The sequence below is a fragment of the Nothoprocta perdicaria genome, unplaced genomic scaffold (genome assembly GCF_003342845.1).
Source record: "Nothoprocta perdicaria isolate Ctin4 unplaced genomic scaffold, notPer1 scaffold_242, whole genome shotgun sequence".
Classification (NCBI taxonomy): Eukaryota; Metazoa; Chordata; class Aves; order Tinamiformes; family Tinamidae; genus Nothoprocta; species Nothoprocta perdicaria.
The window spans coordinates 876,840-892,283 of NW_020455469.1; the positions used below are offsets into that span (position 1 = coordinate 876,840).

The following is a 15,444-nucleotide window of genomic DNA, read 5'->3' on the forward strand; positions in this document are numbered from 1 at the left end:
ATAAGCAGATGGCTTTGGATATAAAATATGTATTAATTTCATTGGCACATTCAGCAAATGCTGAGTGCATCATCTATGATGCTGTGTCCTGAGACTTACACGTCTGCAACCCTGTGTGTTGCACATTTACTTTATGACTACATTGACTTTTGTGAATTGGCCTAATATCACAGTAATCTTGCCCATTTTTGACTGAATGCACACAAATCTCTAGTGCAAGTATTCATGTGCACAAAATAAAAGCAGCTAGTCCACAAATATTTGCATATGCATCTTTGCAATTTGTTTTCCATTCACTTACCCAAAGAGAGAAGACACCAAAGGGAGCTCCATGGAAGTGAATCCCTGCAAGTGTGTACACATGTTCTCAGCCTTTGGACAACTTTATGGAAATGATTCCAAAACCACAACCAGCCTCTGTGTAGTGAATCCAAAAGAGCAGAAGAATGACCACTTTGCCAGCTTAAGTTTCCAGAGGGTTTTTACGAGATATTGCACATTATGTGTTCACTGCACGCAAGAGGCCGTCTTTACACTAACTAGTAGGAGAAATCCAAGCTGCTGAGCTCTACCTAGAGAGCCCCAAACAGGCTGGTAGCAGCATGAGGCTCTCAGCAGCAGCCCCAACAGCTGAGGTCGGTGCTGCAGCACCTCCCAACCCAGGTTACCTTGGATTGAAATCTCATAGCCAGAGACAGAGCCTTTCTCTGAGGAGCATCTCCACCTGCATGCACAGCTAACAGCAAAGCCAGCAGATGGATTAGKCTTAATTAAACCACAAACAAGCAGCTATTTGTGCTCACCTGTCCCTCATCAAATGCTCTCTTATGAGAGCACTGATGTCATGTCAGAGTGGGTGTTCTGTTATTCCATGTAGGGAAAGCTTTGCTGATCCCAAACTATGACACCTAAGCGTCGATCCAAGAAAAGGTAACAAATTTGGCTGCACTGGGTAAAGGACCCAGCATTACAGCAGATGTTAAACCACAAAGTGAGCCACAAAAGTCATTTGTTGAAAAGTGTCAGCAGTTCTCAATGGTGCAGGGGGCCCGTTCCTCAAGTTGCCTTTCTCCTGCCAAATTTCATGAGCTCATTGTTTGCTAGAGCGACCGATGGGTCAAAGTGTTTCCTATTGTTTCCTATTCTCAAGTTAGTGGTTGTGAAGGCAGATTTTGCAGACCTTCTGGAGGATGCTGTGCAGACACTACTGTGCTGAAGGGAGGCACAAACAGGAAGGGTCATCAGCACAACGAAATGAGGGAATTACCCAAAGACTTCACCAAGAATCATTTCTAGATTATTCTGCTTCAGAAATAATTAGTGTTTCATTCAAGTTAAATAACCATTACATCAACCAGAGGGACACTTGTATATTATTTTTCAGTAGACGATGTATACCCCAAAATATATAATGAAGTGCATTATATCACTATTATCTGACACAAGAGGGAGCTGAAATCTCTTGAGGAACAGAACCCCCCCAAGGTGCAGGTAAAACCTAACGAGGCCACCTGGCCAGCGCTGAGCTGGGCTCAGTAGGTCCAGCTGAACCCAAGCTGGTTCCTACAGAGCCCCTGGGCCCCTCAGGACCTGGAGTTCAACCAGCTCCACCCACAGGTGCCTCATCCAGACTACCCTCCATAGGTAAAATGGGTAGGGATAGACAATCCTTTCTTTGTCAAGTACATAACAGATGGATGTAGGAGAGCTTCTCAAGGAGCACAATTAGCACGCTTCAAATGCCTTTCTAAATCAAGTGTGTGATTCAGTTTCCATAGGCTGCACAGTGTATATAGTGTCAGTCCTTTTAGCGTCAACCTCTGTTTTGCATTAAGTCAYAGAACTACCAGAATAGGGAATACAACTCAGTCACAGTCCATAGCTATTTATATCTTACCAATTTTCTTAATATTCTATGGAAGGCATTTGTGTTTGCTCACTCAAAAGCATCTAACTTCTACACATACTTGGCCAAGTTCTTCAACCCTATTTTTCAAAGGCTTAATCCATATATCATGCATCTGCTTGTCATGAACAGATTTTAATGTCAAAATTTTATCCTCTAAAATAGAGTAATAGCAGTCATTTCTCAAAGACACCCCTGCACTCAGAAATTATGTTCTCAAACACTAAGAAACAACTTCATTTCTAATAAAAGCTTTCTGTCATGAGCATCTCAGTCTGTCAGACTATAAAGTATATTTGTTAACATCTTAATTTACTACTAAGTTGATGACATATTTGCCATCTAAACAAATCTAACACATAAAACTTGTTTTGATGAATAACCCCCTCTATTCACCAGAGTGAAATTTAGGCCAGAAATTTATACAAAGTGAAAAAAAAAGCAAGAAAGAAATAATCAGGCTATCCAGATTCGTAATCCCACTTAATTGACTTTGGATTGGGAAAAAAACAAGGCCTGCTCTAAGACTAAAGAACTAAGAACTAAACCCAACAGCCATTTGATCTGCATCCACCCCAGGACTCAACTACAATGCCATTCCCCTTTGCCAGTGTAGCATTCTGCACAGCAAAACAGTTCTGCRTTCTTCAGATTTATAAAGGCTGCAGAGCACCAACTGCATAGAACTCCATGAAAAGCAGGTGGGTCCGTTACAACATCTAGCCCATATCCCTGCTGCAMGTGGAAAGGTGTTTTGATAACTCTAGTCTTGAGTGCAACAAATCTTAGGGACAAACAGTGTTTCTACATTTGAAATAATCTCACTGTATAGGTCCCCAAAGACCTAAGCTACCYGGTAAGTGTCCGCATTTCTTCTACTACATCTCCACCACCTCGGTGGAGAGCACAGAGCACCACAGCTCTGTGAAGTGCCCTCGCAGCCCTTTCCCACTCAGAGCCTCACAGCAGCCTACTCAACAGCAAGGGACAGCAGCTTTGCAGCCTGCTGAGGGGCAGGCAGCAGCCAGGAATCCACAGCAATGCAGGTTGAGAAGGGTCTCTGAAGGGCCTGCCACTGCCTGTTCGATGGACAGGTAACTTCAAAGGTAAATCCGCGTGCCCTGCACCTTGCCTAGCCATGTCTTAAATTCTTTGAGGAAGCAGATTGTTGGAGCATGTGTTCCATGTTCAAGCAGGCAATGAATAGCACTTCCAGACTCCCCAAGCTCCATCGAAGGAGCAGAGCGCTACCATTACAGCCAAGGCAACCAAACAGCCCTGAGGGCTGTTAACAGCRGGGCATCGCGGGCAGCAGCACAGGACAGGGTCTCACAGAACTGCAGTGTCACCAGCCACGAGTGACAGCCTGCCTTCCCATGGCGCCAGCAAAGCCTCTTTTCGCCATGGTGACGTGGCCGTGTTTGTGTCTGGCCCGCAGGCGAGGCGTCCTGCACCTGCACGAGAGCCGCGGCATCCACGACCTGGGCCTGCCGCGCTGGCAGCTCTCCCTCTGCCTCTTGGTGGTCGTCATCATCCTGTTCTTTAGTCTGTGGAAAGGCGTCAAGACGTCAGGAAAGGTAGAGCTACCATTCTCCTATCTCAATTATACTCTGTGTCTGCTTTAAGTGTATTAATTCTAGAAAGCAGGAGGTTAAATCGCTGCATCTGAGGGACCCTCTGGGATCAAAACATGGAATAGAGCTTTGTGTAGAAACTTTACAGTGTGGAGTACACACTCCATGTTCAGCCTCTATTTTATCTACAAGTCTCATCTGTTTGGTTCTCAAACTCAAGATTTTATTGGCATAATAATTTCAATTCATCATTAGTGGTCTCATTCAGAAAATACCAAAGAGACTTGAAATAGTCTGACACGTGCCTCCAACTCTCACACAAGTCTACTCATGTTTTGATCACTTAAAGTGCTTTGCTTTTCTGACATAAAAGGTTGTGACAAGAGGAATAATGCMGTGAAAAGACAACACCCGGCAACCTTGCAAGGAACTTGCAATTACTCTTGGACCTCCCTCAGGAAACAGCCCCCAGAAGGGCAGAAAGGCTGGGGTTGGGCACGTCCCGGAGCTCTGGGGGCACCTGCATGGCAGTAACATCACGCAGCGWCAGACAGTCCCTGCACGTTCAAAAACCCACAGCTGAGCAGCGGGCAGACATGAACATGCAGTCCTGAGCGCTCCAGCTAGGCTCGTTGGACAAAATTATCTCCTGCYGATATTCATATGGGCTAGTATACATACACATGGGTACATACTTCACTGCACTTTCCCTTGAGACAGCCTATATAACACAAGTCAACATCTTCTCCATAAAACAGTGACATGCAAGAAATTGTCAGCTGTATTTTTCTCATGTTCCTAAAATTTTCATAGTAGCTGATTGATCTGGGATCTCTGCTTTCTGCAGGTTGTGTGGATAACAGCAACTTTGCCCTACGTCGTGTTATTTGTCTTGTTAATACACGGCATAACCTTGCCSGGTGCCTACAACGGAATAAGCGCGTACCTGCACATAGACTTCAGAAGGCTAAAAGAGGCCACGGTAAGTGCCCTCTTCTGCTCTCATTCCCTGTTACTGCTAAAACTGTTCTATGATTAAATCTGCAACTAGCAAAGCTAAGTTCTGAAATGATACAGAGCGAAGTTTACTGAGTAGTGCTTTGTATAAGCACCAACACACTTGCTCCAAGAGGCTGGATTTCCAGTGCCCTCATAATSAGGGCAACAGGACCGTCTCAACTGGAATCCAAATTAATTGGTTCACTAGGAACTGTCCAAGGGCAGCTTCAGCTCTTGCCCTCCCTTAAGTAGTACCCACTTGGCCTGTAGCCTCTACTGCAATATCCTTTACACAGGAATACTGGATCATATGCAAAACTGGTTCTCAGAAAGCTATGAATTCCCTGAGGAAGGCAATCTGGCTTCTTGAATCACAAAGCTAAATGTTAACATAGGAAAAAAAAAAAAAAAAAAGAAATACAGCATTTGAACCTACTAGTAAACATGCTAAGTCAGGATTAACCCACCAGGTCACTGTCCTTTAAATGAAAGAGGCTTTCCATTGCAAGATGTTCTTATCTTACTACTGCAAGTAATGCACATTTCACTCTAGTGAAACTTGACAACTTGAAAAAGCTGCTGACTTTTTGCTGTTTAGTGAGAAATTCATGACACAAACCCTRAACACCAGTTTGAGAAAAATCACATCTATACAGCCATTCTGGTTTGCAATAAAGCACACACAGACTGCTTTTCATTATATCATCTTTCAAATCTTTCAAATAATTAGTAATACCCAATAGCCCATAAAATTACATTTCCCTCCAAAACCTAAAGGATTTATGAACAGTTCAGTCCTCAACAGGCAGTAATTATGCATCTCTGTTGAAAGAACAAGATATTTAACATGATGTATGAAAGCACTTATGCTAAGATGGGACAAATCCCTCTCTAGATTGAGCCACACRTGAAAGCTTAACATAAAGCCATGTTAACCATGAGGTGGAACTCAAGCTCTCTAGAAGTGCTGGTAAATCACTGCAGGATGAACACTGGGGCTGATTTCAGAGAGATGTCTCAAGCACTTGGCAAAATGAGCCAAGTCGTGAAGATCTCATTTTGGACAGCACTAAGAATTATTTACTCCACTGATTTCCTTACTCTTCTGAAATTTATCTGAGATGCTTATTTAAATAACTGTGAAATGGCTGAATAAATGGAACCCTCATTAGCCAGAGAAGAGTGTTGTCAGCTTGCAGTTGAGGCGGCCAGCATCTTGGATGGTTCCTGACACCTGTCTACACATCTTGAGTGGATATTGTGCTGGAGATGCAGCTCAGAAAACACTGCCCCTTCATGGCAAGCCCTTTCAGGGCACAACTGCTCTGTGTACACACTGTGTCCCCCCCAGGGCACCACCATCTCGTGAACATTGCTTATTTATTTTCACCAGACCTACAAAGCCAGTTGTCTTGTACAATTCTTGCATTTCCCTGATGCATCTTTTGGACTGGACTAACATTCTAATAATGTTCTTATCATTTGCAGGTCTGGATTGATGCAGCCACTCAAATATTTTACTCCCTAGGAGCTGGGTTTGGAGTTTTAATTGCATTTGCCAGTTACAATAAGTTTGACAACAACTGCTACAGGTATAATATTCTATTCTTCCACTACTGCTTCAGAACAGCACTATTTATTTGATAACTACAGCCAGAATAACTATTTAGATATTTTTGTCTTCATTTATTAACAATGCTGAACCTTGTGTGGACCTAGCAACCAAACTAAAATTTGAATCGCTGTCTTCCTTACTGAAATTTTAGCAACGGGAGCCTGCCAAGATTTCTGCTGTACTGCAAAACAGAATGGGATTAAATTTAGACTTTAGACAGCTGTGTAAACTGTACTTGTGTTTGTCTCTCAAGAAGTACCACTAAAAGCAACAGTGAACGTGGGATGGAATCTTACTGATCCAGAAACTAAAAACTAAATCCAGTCTCCAGAAAAGTTTTCCTGCTTTGAGGTTTCTCATTTTTTTATGCTGGGATCTAATTTAAGAATGCAGTTTAAATCAACTTATAAGTCTTTTGCTGCATCATTGCCATGGAAATTCAGCCAGAACTACTCTGAGGCTCTGCATCTTCAGAGAAACTCAAGCAAAAACTCAAAAGTTTTGTTGTCATTCCATCTTGGAATGAAAGCAAACATCCTTTAAAAATTTCCCATGAAATATAAATTCAGCAAGTGTATGTATTAYAGATGAGTTAGCAATGACAAAATATAAAGTGGAAAGGTAGAAGAGACTAAATGGAGTTGAATTGCTTCGAATGGATCCAAAGCCAAAATCCTGGAATACTTCCACTGACTTAAGTAAGCTTTGGACTCAACTCAAGAACRAGTATAGGTTCAGGGAGCTGATTAATCAGATTAGGAGATCTGCTAAGGATGACCCCTTTGGATAGAAGCTAGTYCTATCAGTTCTCCAATTTGACATCGTCTCCTGCAAATAATTCTGCATTACTCTCATACTGAACAAAAGTGTGCAGGGAACAACTCTGTGGTTGATTTTGCTCCTAAATTAAAAGAAATACATGCAAAACTAAGAAAACACCACAGGCAACATGTGAAATCATATTTTGTTCTTAGCGTATTRTACTTGCCTAATATCACTTCATCAGCTTTGCCTTTCCTGTATGAGTAATATAATATACTTTCATAAAGTTATCTTTCTATTTTAACAACAAAAGCACACTTATTCAATAATGCAAAACACTCAAAAAAACCTGCAAATAACCTTCTTTTGGTAAAACAACTCTAGAACGTGCTGATATCTTAATAAATGCTTTCTTAAAATGAATTGGAAATACTATTTCCAAACAAAGGCCACAGCTCAGCACTGCACAGTCCTATCTATACCTCAGCACACCTTTGGTGAGAGAAATAGTAATGGCAGAAAGAGTGTAACAATACTGAAAATCAGAGCCAGAAAAGAAGAAAATCTGTACCTATAAGTGAGCCCCCAGGACTGTGCATGCAAAACTATCTCAGCTCAGTTTAAGAAGAGATAAGCATGGCTTGATCCTCTGACTAAGTAAAAAGAAACATTGCTCACCTGCATGAGACCCGAGTTGTAGGCAACCAGGAATACTATCAGCACCTGATCAGTAAAAAATATCTAGCAATTTTCTTTAAAAACTGAAAAGAATTTGAGTTTACGGGTTCAATTTGATTCTTCTTGACCCTGCAGCCTTCCCACTGGKGAACATTTTAATGAGAATTGCAGGACACAGTCAATTCTGGAATAYTGTTAAAACAGTAATATCCAGACGAGAATAAAACCTGGTATGTAGCACCTATGTTGACAGGTAGGGTAACTGATGATAGAAAACCATATTTACCTTTTATTAAAGCACTGWTTGGCATCTCTGAAGTTCAGAGGCCTGTCCTCTGCTCTCAAGGTCCCATCCAACCACATTAGCCCACCAAGCCTGTGCAGTGTCATCTCAATTGGAGACACCTGGTCTACTCATCACAGCACAGGCTGCTGACAGGAGCATTTGACCACCAGGACAAGTGCTTGATTACCATTTTCACCAGAATCTCCCTGTCACAATAACATAATCCTCATCTAGCTCTTGACGTGTTTTGTTCACTGGCATGTTCTTTTCTCCATCACATTAGGGATGCTTTGCTGACTAGTACCATTAACTGTGTCACAAGCTTCATCTCAGGATTCGCAATTTTCTCCATATTGGGCTACATGGCTCACGAGCACAAAGTTAAAATTGAGGATGTAGCCACTGAAGGTAGGAGGTGAATTTTATACTAGTTTTACCCCTTTTCTTCCACCATTGATTTGAAAATATGCTTAAYGTTTGTTTCAAACAAGCCGGTGAAAAACCTCATGAAAGGCACCTGAAAGATTAACTCGGGCTTTAAAAGTCTGTGTTTATCTACCTTGCTGGAATGTGAAGTGTTAAGTGCCATTGAGTCACCCCGGCTCTACTGAGCTGAGTGTCCCTGGCATCTCGTCCCTCACAAGACCATCCTGGGAGGCAAACATTGCTGCTCGGCTCCTGGTGCAGACACTGCCTRAGCTACAGCTTTGGGAAGCTGTACCTGAGCTTAGCTGTAGTCTTTTCCCTGATAACAGGTCACCCACCATTGCTGCTCCCATCTCTCTTGCATCATTTCCAAGAAGTCTCCTTCCAAAGAGGGGATCGCCCACCCACAGCTTCCTCTGGCACTACACTGCTGAAAAATAGCTAGTAAGGTTCACTGAGCTCACACCTCAAAGCTGGGAGGGTGTGAATCACATAAAAACATTGGGAGGTATAAAAAAGATGGGGTAGATTTAAATGCTCAAAACTGTCTTGCAAAGTACATTATTAAAGTATTTCAGATTCATTTTCAGTATAATTTTTGCTCCAAGTGTAATTTCTCAGTATAATTTTTGCTCCAAGTATGACAAACCATGCACAGACTGGGATGCACACTGATGTAACAGCCAACTGTCATAATTTACCTCATTAAAATGAGCACTTTGGAGAAGTTGAACACTTTGAGAAGTTTAGTAAGGTAAGTATCACTTAGGTATCTTTTTTTCTTTCCCATTTCAGGAGCTGGTTTAGTTTTCATCCTTTATCCAGAGGCAATTTCAACACTTTCAGGATCTACATTTTGGGCAGTGGTATTCTTCATCATGCTCCTTACTCTTGGCATCGACAGTTCTGTGAGTATGTTTCCTTCTGGCCATGCTGGGGTTTTCTACTATTACCTTCTCTAATAACTAGAGAGATAYTGGTCTTAAATAGGGAGTGATTAAATTTCAAATAAGCTTTCTGTACACTCCTTGAAACCATCACAGACAACATACTAATGCTAATACTCTTGACAGCACATTTAAATACCCATGTTTATGATGTTTAGGAAAAGATAATTTACGAGCCAGGAGGCCATATTCACTCTTGCTGATTTTTCTTACAACCTTAAGTAGGGCCTGTTCATCAACAACTACTGCAACGATCCAAGAGCACTGCTATAACCTGCTATTATTACTGCAAACTGCAGTAAGATTTTGAATCCCACTTGGATAAGGGGGAACATTAGCACRCAAGTTCATTTCTGCAAGAGATTTTCACACATGCTGAAAATCTATTGAAGACAAAGAGCAGCTGATGATACACTGGTATCTAAGATTATCCAGACTGATGGCCTTTTTCTTTAGGCTATTGATGATCCTGATTTTACTGTAAATGCAATTGCTATTTAATAATTGCACCAGATTATTTCTGAACTGCTTTCCCTCTGTAAAAATAAAGGCTGAAGATAATACCTGTCCTACGGCATTCAGGATTACAAACTTTAGACATATAGAATATAAGCTAAATGTCCKAACAGCAGCCTCATACTGCTCTGTGCTTACCAAGGAGGCATCCAGACATATGAAAATGTTTAGCTTAAAAGCTGCCTAATTTGGGGTTAAAATGTGGTTTTCCAAGAACATTGCTATGAAGAAATATTCATGCTTAATAGGGTGACACTTTTTTACTACTGTAAAGCATAAAAGCCTCTTGTATAGTTCTAAGTACATACAGCTGAGTTAGGAATTTGTTGCTGAAAATGGAAAAAAATTACTTCTTCCATTGCTTGCAACTTCAAAAAACTTCCTTTATATTCACAAACAAGAAACAGAATAAARAATTGGCAGCAAAAAGAGCAACATGGGGAAAAAAGCCCAAAAAATAAGGTGGCAAAAGGAAGCTTTGATCATCACTGGTAAATAGTTGAATGAGATATTATGGAGATATGAGCTCTGAAGTTCAAATCAAGATCTAACTATTTCTCAAGCGCCTGGATCTTTGGATTCCAGYTCAGATGCATTAGAACTATTTTTAAAAAAGAGGTAAGATCATGTCTGGGTTTTTTGCTTTGGTCATTTTTCAACTATAAGCAACATGAAGGCTATGGAAGAAAAATTTAGGACACTGGAAATATGTTAAACCTAAATCACCAACAAAACTAGAACAGGATTAAGAATAGAGACAAGTTTCATATCCCATTTTACTTTGTAAGTGAGAGAAATCTAAGACATAGTGAAAAACATAGGGTTTTAGACYGTAGAACTCTTACTAAGGAGGAAAAAACATCTTTCTTGTGGAACTAACTAAAATGCCATGAGCTGATAGACATAACAAATTTCCAGACCTTCTTGCTAGCCATAGCTTTGGGGTAGGGATCTTCTTGTTCGAGTTTTGTTCAGAATTATTTAGTGTAATCAAGTACGCTTAGGTGCTGCCCTGTTCTGTATAGTGCTCTTCTCAACCCTCTCCTCTGCCTGATCAAATGGCAATCTATCAAATGGAAAATCAAAACTTTAAAGCTTAATTCAAATCAATTGTACCCCAAACTAAAGATGGATAATATATGCATACATTTACCTATGCACATAAACCTGCCCTGGCCTAGAAATGGACAACTGTACAAAAATGGAACTGTCAACACACTGAAGGAAAGTGAAATCTGGTCACACAAGTGTTGGCCAACAACAGCACAAGCGATAGGAAGCAGAACAGGTGTCTGCAAACACCGTGTTTGTGGTTATGACGTACCCAGCTTGCCAAGGGAGACAAACACAAGGACAAAGCACYGCCATACATTTAGAAGTAGCCCTCAGTCAAGAGGTCTCTTCCCTTTTCCAGTTTCTCCAAGGCTGACACAATGTGCCAACATGGTAGGCTTGAGAGAGCCAATATTCATCTAGGTTTAACTATTCACAGATGCCCTCCCTACAAGATTAGTGAACAAAAGCCAAGGTGAGGCCCCGGGCCATTGCACTGCTTTCTGAATGTTTGTTTCCTCTCAAAGCAAGCAAGCAASCAACCACAAAACCCACAACCTGCTCCTCAGCCCCAGCCACTGCACTGYGCATTGGAATCACTCATCGTGTAGAGACAACTCACAGCTAGCAAACACAAGGAGAGGTGCCCRCTGCTCGAAATTCCTGCAGGAAAAGGCCAGAATATGCCTTGGAAAAGGCCAGAATATGACCTGCTACCCCTCTACTTGCTCCAAACAAAACTCCAGGTTTTGTCCTGCTCTTTTGGCTTGACAAAAAGGAGGGAAAGCAGCCTTACTGGAGTAATCTAAAATATAGATAGGTTTGTTCATCATTTTGAGGCTTGAATTCCTTTTTACAGAGCTTCTTGGTACAGGAGGGGCAGAATGGTGTCACTAGGAAAAAGAAACTGAAAATCAAAGCTATATAACAGTGAATTCAATGGAAAACTCAGGAGGTAGAGCGTACTTAAAAGAAAAAAGCTCATGTTCAGTATTTCCATCTAGAAAGTGAAGTACAATTCCACATGGCATAAACTAAAAAGAAGCCAGCCTTACAGTCGAAATACAGATCACACAGTACGTGCGTCCTGTCTAACCGGGCTCCYGTCCTCCTCTCCCCAGATGGGCGGCATGGAGGCCGTCATCACCGGCCTAGCAGACGATTTCCAAGTTCTCAAGCAGCACAGAAAGCTCTTCACCTTCGGTGTTTCCTTTGGCACTTTCCTACTCGCCCTTCTTTGTATCACCAATGTAAGTACAACTAAAGTGTCTTGATATCAGCAAGCTACYTTAGAAATGCTGTTAACCCCAGAGAGAACTGAGTGTCTCCCAGGCTGCCCCATCTATTTAGTTTTGATTGAATTTAGTTCTTAACTTAAAGGCCGGTCTGTGGCTTTTCAGTCTTACCTGCCATAATGCTTCTCTGGTCTTTTTTTTTTACATAAGGTTATTAGCTATTTACCAAACCCACAAACATCCATTCCCAAGACATTTGTGCAATCCTGGTGTTATTTTATCATATTCAATGGAACTGTGTTCAGTGTTTATTCCCACATGAGGGATTACAGATCAGGTGAAAATGCCCATCACCTGGGTCTTGTTTGTAGAGCAAACACAGTTTTCTGAYAGAAGCATTTACTTTTTATATAAGTTTAATATACTTGTCCTTCTAACTTGACTGTAGTGTCCTCAAATTGGAAAGCACTTGAGAAAACTAGTATATCATATCTCGTGGCATTTAATAGCATGCCATCCCTGTTACCTAAGAATTGGACATACTCCCTCCTTGTTCAAATCATCAATTGGGGTAAAAAATCCTAAAGAATGAGAGAAATTCAGTGGGAAAGAGCCTGAGCAGGTGCCAAAGGGGCAATTCCACTGTTTTCAAGGGAGCTGAAGCAGACAGACAGAACTGARTCCTCCAGACATGGACTCCCACATAGGATAAAGCTCAGCTGGCCACCCGCAATGCGCTAACCGCCCAGGCTTGGCCTAATTTCTTGCTTCACCTAACCAAAGAACAATTCTATTGCATACATTGAACACAAAGAAAAACCCTTGTGATACCATCATACTAAAATAACGTGTTTGATTTTGCCCTCTGCAATCTCATTCTGTATTTCCAAAACATGTTTCTCACATACTCTTATTAGTTATTCACTTTGCTAAGCTTTGGTAGCAGAGGTATTCAGCTGGAGCAGGTGCAGAACAGAAACAAGTGGGTCAAATGAAATGCTATTCAACAACAAAAAAAATGCTGTTTTCCAACAAAATTTCATTCAGTTTTCAGAGGAGTCCCCAAAATTAAAAAAAAAAGTTACTGTTCTCTGTTCTTGCAGATATGCACACCTATTCCCAAAAGATGCTTTTCATCAGAAAAAATGTCTATTGATTGTGTAGATTAAAGTCATTTAGAAAGCTTAATAACTCGATTGCTACTTATGCTACTGATAAAAAGCATACAAAAACAAACTTTAACAAAACTTTAGCTAATGCAATTAGCTAATGCAAACTGCTAAACAAAACTTTAGCAAATGCAATTAAAACTCTGGGTCACAAGCTGCAGAGATGAGTTTTTGTCAAGGAAGATGCTTTGGGCTGCTCTCCACACCAAGCAACAGCAGCTAACACTGCAGCTRAATATTTACAATATTTCAGCTAAGATACTTAACATAAAGCAGATTTTTGCTAACTAGAAGCTAAACTTCAAGTGGTTTCATTTGTGACTTGGTTTTGATGCCTGTTTCAACTCCCCAATGCCAGGGTGGAATTTATGTGCTCACACTTCTGGACACATTTGCAGCTGGGACGTCTATATTGTTTGCTGTTTTAATGGAAGCAATTGGAGTTTCCTGGTTTTATGGTAAGCACTTTTCACACCTCTAAAATCTTTTCAAAATAAATATCTAGTGTGCTTATAGGCTTGCATGCAGGTTTAAAATAAGTTAGCTGGTAAGACAAGTGTGACAAGCCACGTTTCACACCATGATTTTCACCCGAGTTGCACACAGCGACAGGAATGCAAATGTTCATAGGCCAAATTCTAGGACAAAGCCCAAGAAAACTGTATCCTAAAGACAACTGCAGAGCAAAGAAAAGACACCCCTCTCACCAAGACCTCTCAGCTGATAACATGGCTGATGACTTAAATAGGGGCAGGTTTATACCCTTCAGGTGATTTCAAAGCCCATGGGTTAACCTAAATTCACCTGTTCCTCCTGTCCATGATTCCCACTTTTTCTGGAGGGGGGGACCAAATCCCAAGCCTACATGCTATACAAAAAATAGCTTGTCTTTACAAGCTTGTAACTTCTGTATTAGTCCTTTTAATTTCAGACAGTATTATAAAATACTCCAAAGGAATTATTACTACTCCAAGGAATATTATTTCATAGCATGATAAGGAATATCCAACACCCCCCTAGAAATAGGATATATGCCACAAAAAGGGGTAAAGTAAATCTTCAGTTTTAACCTATTATCATACCACTCTTCATTTTAAGGGTGCAAAAGTCCCAGGAGCCACAAATCCTTTTTCCACTGAAATCTGTACTGCACTAGCTGCCCTGGTTCCCAGTATGATTTTTCTTGCTCCAGCAGGCATTTCTGTTCAGAGACAGTGTTTATAATTCAAGTGAGAGCGAGTCCTTACACAGACCAGTCCTGCTGCCATTTACCTCCTCAGTGCCACATCACTACTCCCTTGGTCACTCCATCCCTCTCAATTAAAAACTGCTGCTGAGTGAATGAGCTAAAGGAATGATATCCACGTGTGAGGCTGTCCAGCCTACTAAAGCACCAATTTTTAGCTTTAAACTGCTAATTATGTCCTCCAACATCAGCACAGAGCTAGCAGCTTATAGCTGCTATTTTCTCTCAAAGTGGAGGCACCAAATTTCAAAGGCAACTTTGTTAATGGATGTGTAAGAGCTGCATGCAGAAGAGTGATCATAGCTTAGCTTGGAAGCCAAGGTATAAAAATATCRCTGTTAAGTGCAAGTTATTATCTACTGCTATGAAAACAGAATTTCCTGTGCTTTGCAGTGGCTAGGTTTTGGATGTGGCTCTCTACCCAGCCAAGCTTGGTCAGGTTTCATTTATTTGTTGCAACTTCTTCTGTCCTCCATCATCCCTCCCCTTCTCCCACCAACAGGGAAAATATCTATTTATGTGTCTTAAGCAGCTGACAGATGTTTTTACTGACACAATATGACCTGTTGCTTTATAAAAACCAACTTATTACAGCCTCGGGTGCTATTTATACTATTTTGACTGATTAAATCTGGCGTGAGCTCATCCACCTTTCTCCTGATAGACCCCAGTTGCCTTAGTGACCCAGCAGGAACATTAAGCCAGCCTGAGGGCTGGCTTTGACATTTCAGTGCAGACCAAAACCGTGGCAATTTTGATATTTAGTTCAAATTAAACCTATGTTAATTAACTGTGACGTTTCTGCTCGCAAAGACCACCTGAACCTGCAAGAGGTGGAGGAGCCAGTTTCAGGAAAGAGCACTTCAGTTTGCTAGTATCCACCTTGCTGGGATCTTGTCTCTTGGACAGCCCTGAGCTCACTGCTCTGATCCATGTGCCAATTGCTCTCCCTGCCACACAAACCTGCTGCTCAGCTTCCCTTGCTGGAAAATCTCCCCCCAGTCTCCAACATGAGCATCTCCCCAAATGACC

At 41.3% G+C, this 15,444-nt stretch overlaps 1 protein-coding gene across 1 annotated transcript in view; it reads left to right on the forward strand.

Moving 5' to 3' along the window:
- The window catches only part of SLC6A2 (solute carrier family 6 member 2), a 41,946-nt gene that overhangs the window by 19,418 nt on the left and 7,084 nt on the right, over window positions 1-15,444 (forward strand). Inside the window, exons 4-10 of the mRNA XM_026039805.1 lie at window positions 3,345-3,483; window positions 4,328-4,462; window positions 5,968-6,071; window positions 8,104-8,228; window positions 9,042-9,154; window positions 11,884-12,012; window positions 13,525-13,624. Coding sequence (XP_025895590.1) covers window positions 3,345-3,483; window positions 4,328-4,462; window positions 5,968-6,071; window positions 8,104-8,228; window positions 9,042-9,154; window positions 11,884-12,012; window positions 13,525-13,624 — 845 coding nt within the window. The remainder of the gene's footprint in view (window positions 1-3,344; window positions 3,484-4,327; window positions 4,463-5,967; window positions 6,072-8,103; window positions 8,229-9,041; window positions 9,155-11,883; window positions 12,013-13,524; window positions 13,625-15,444) is intronic.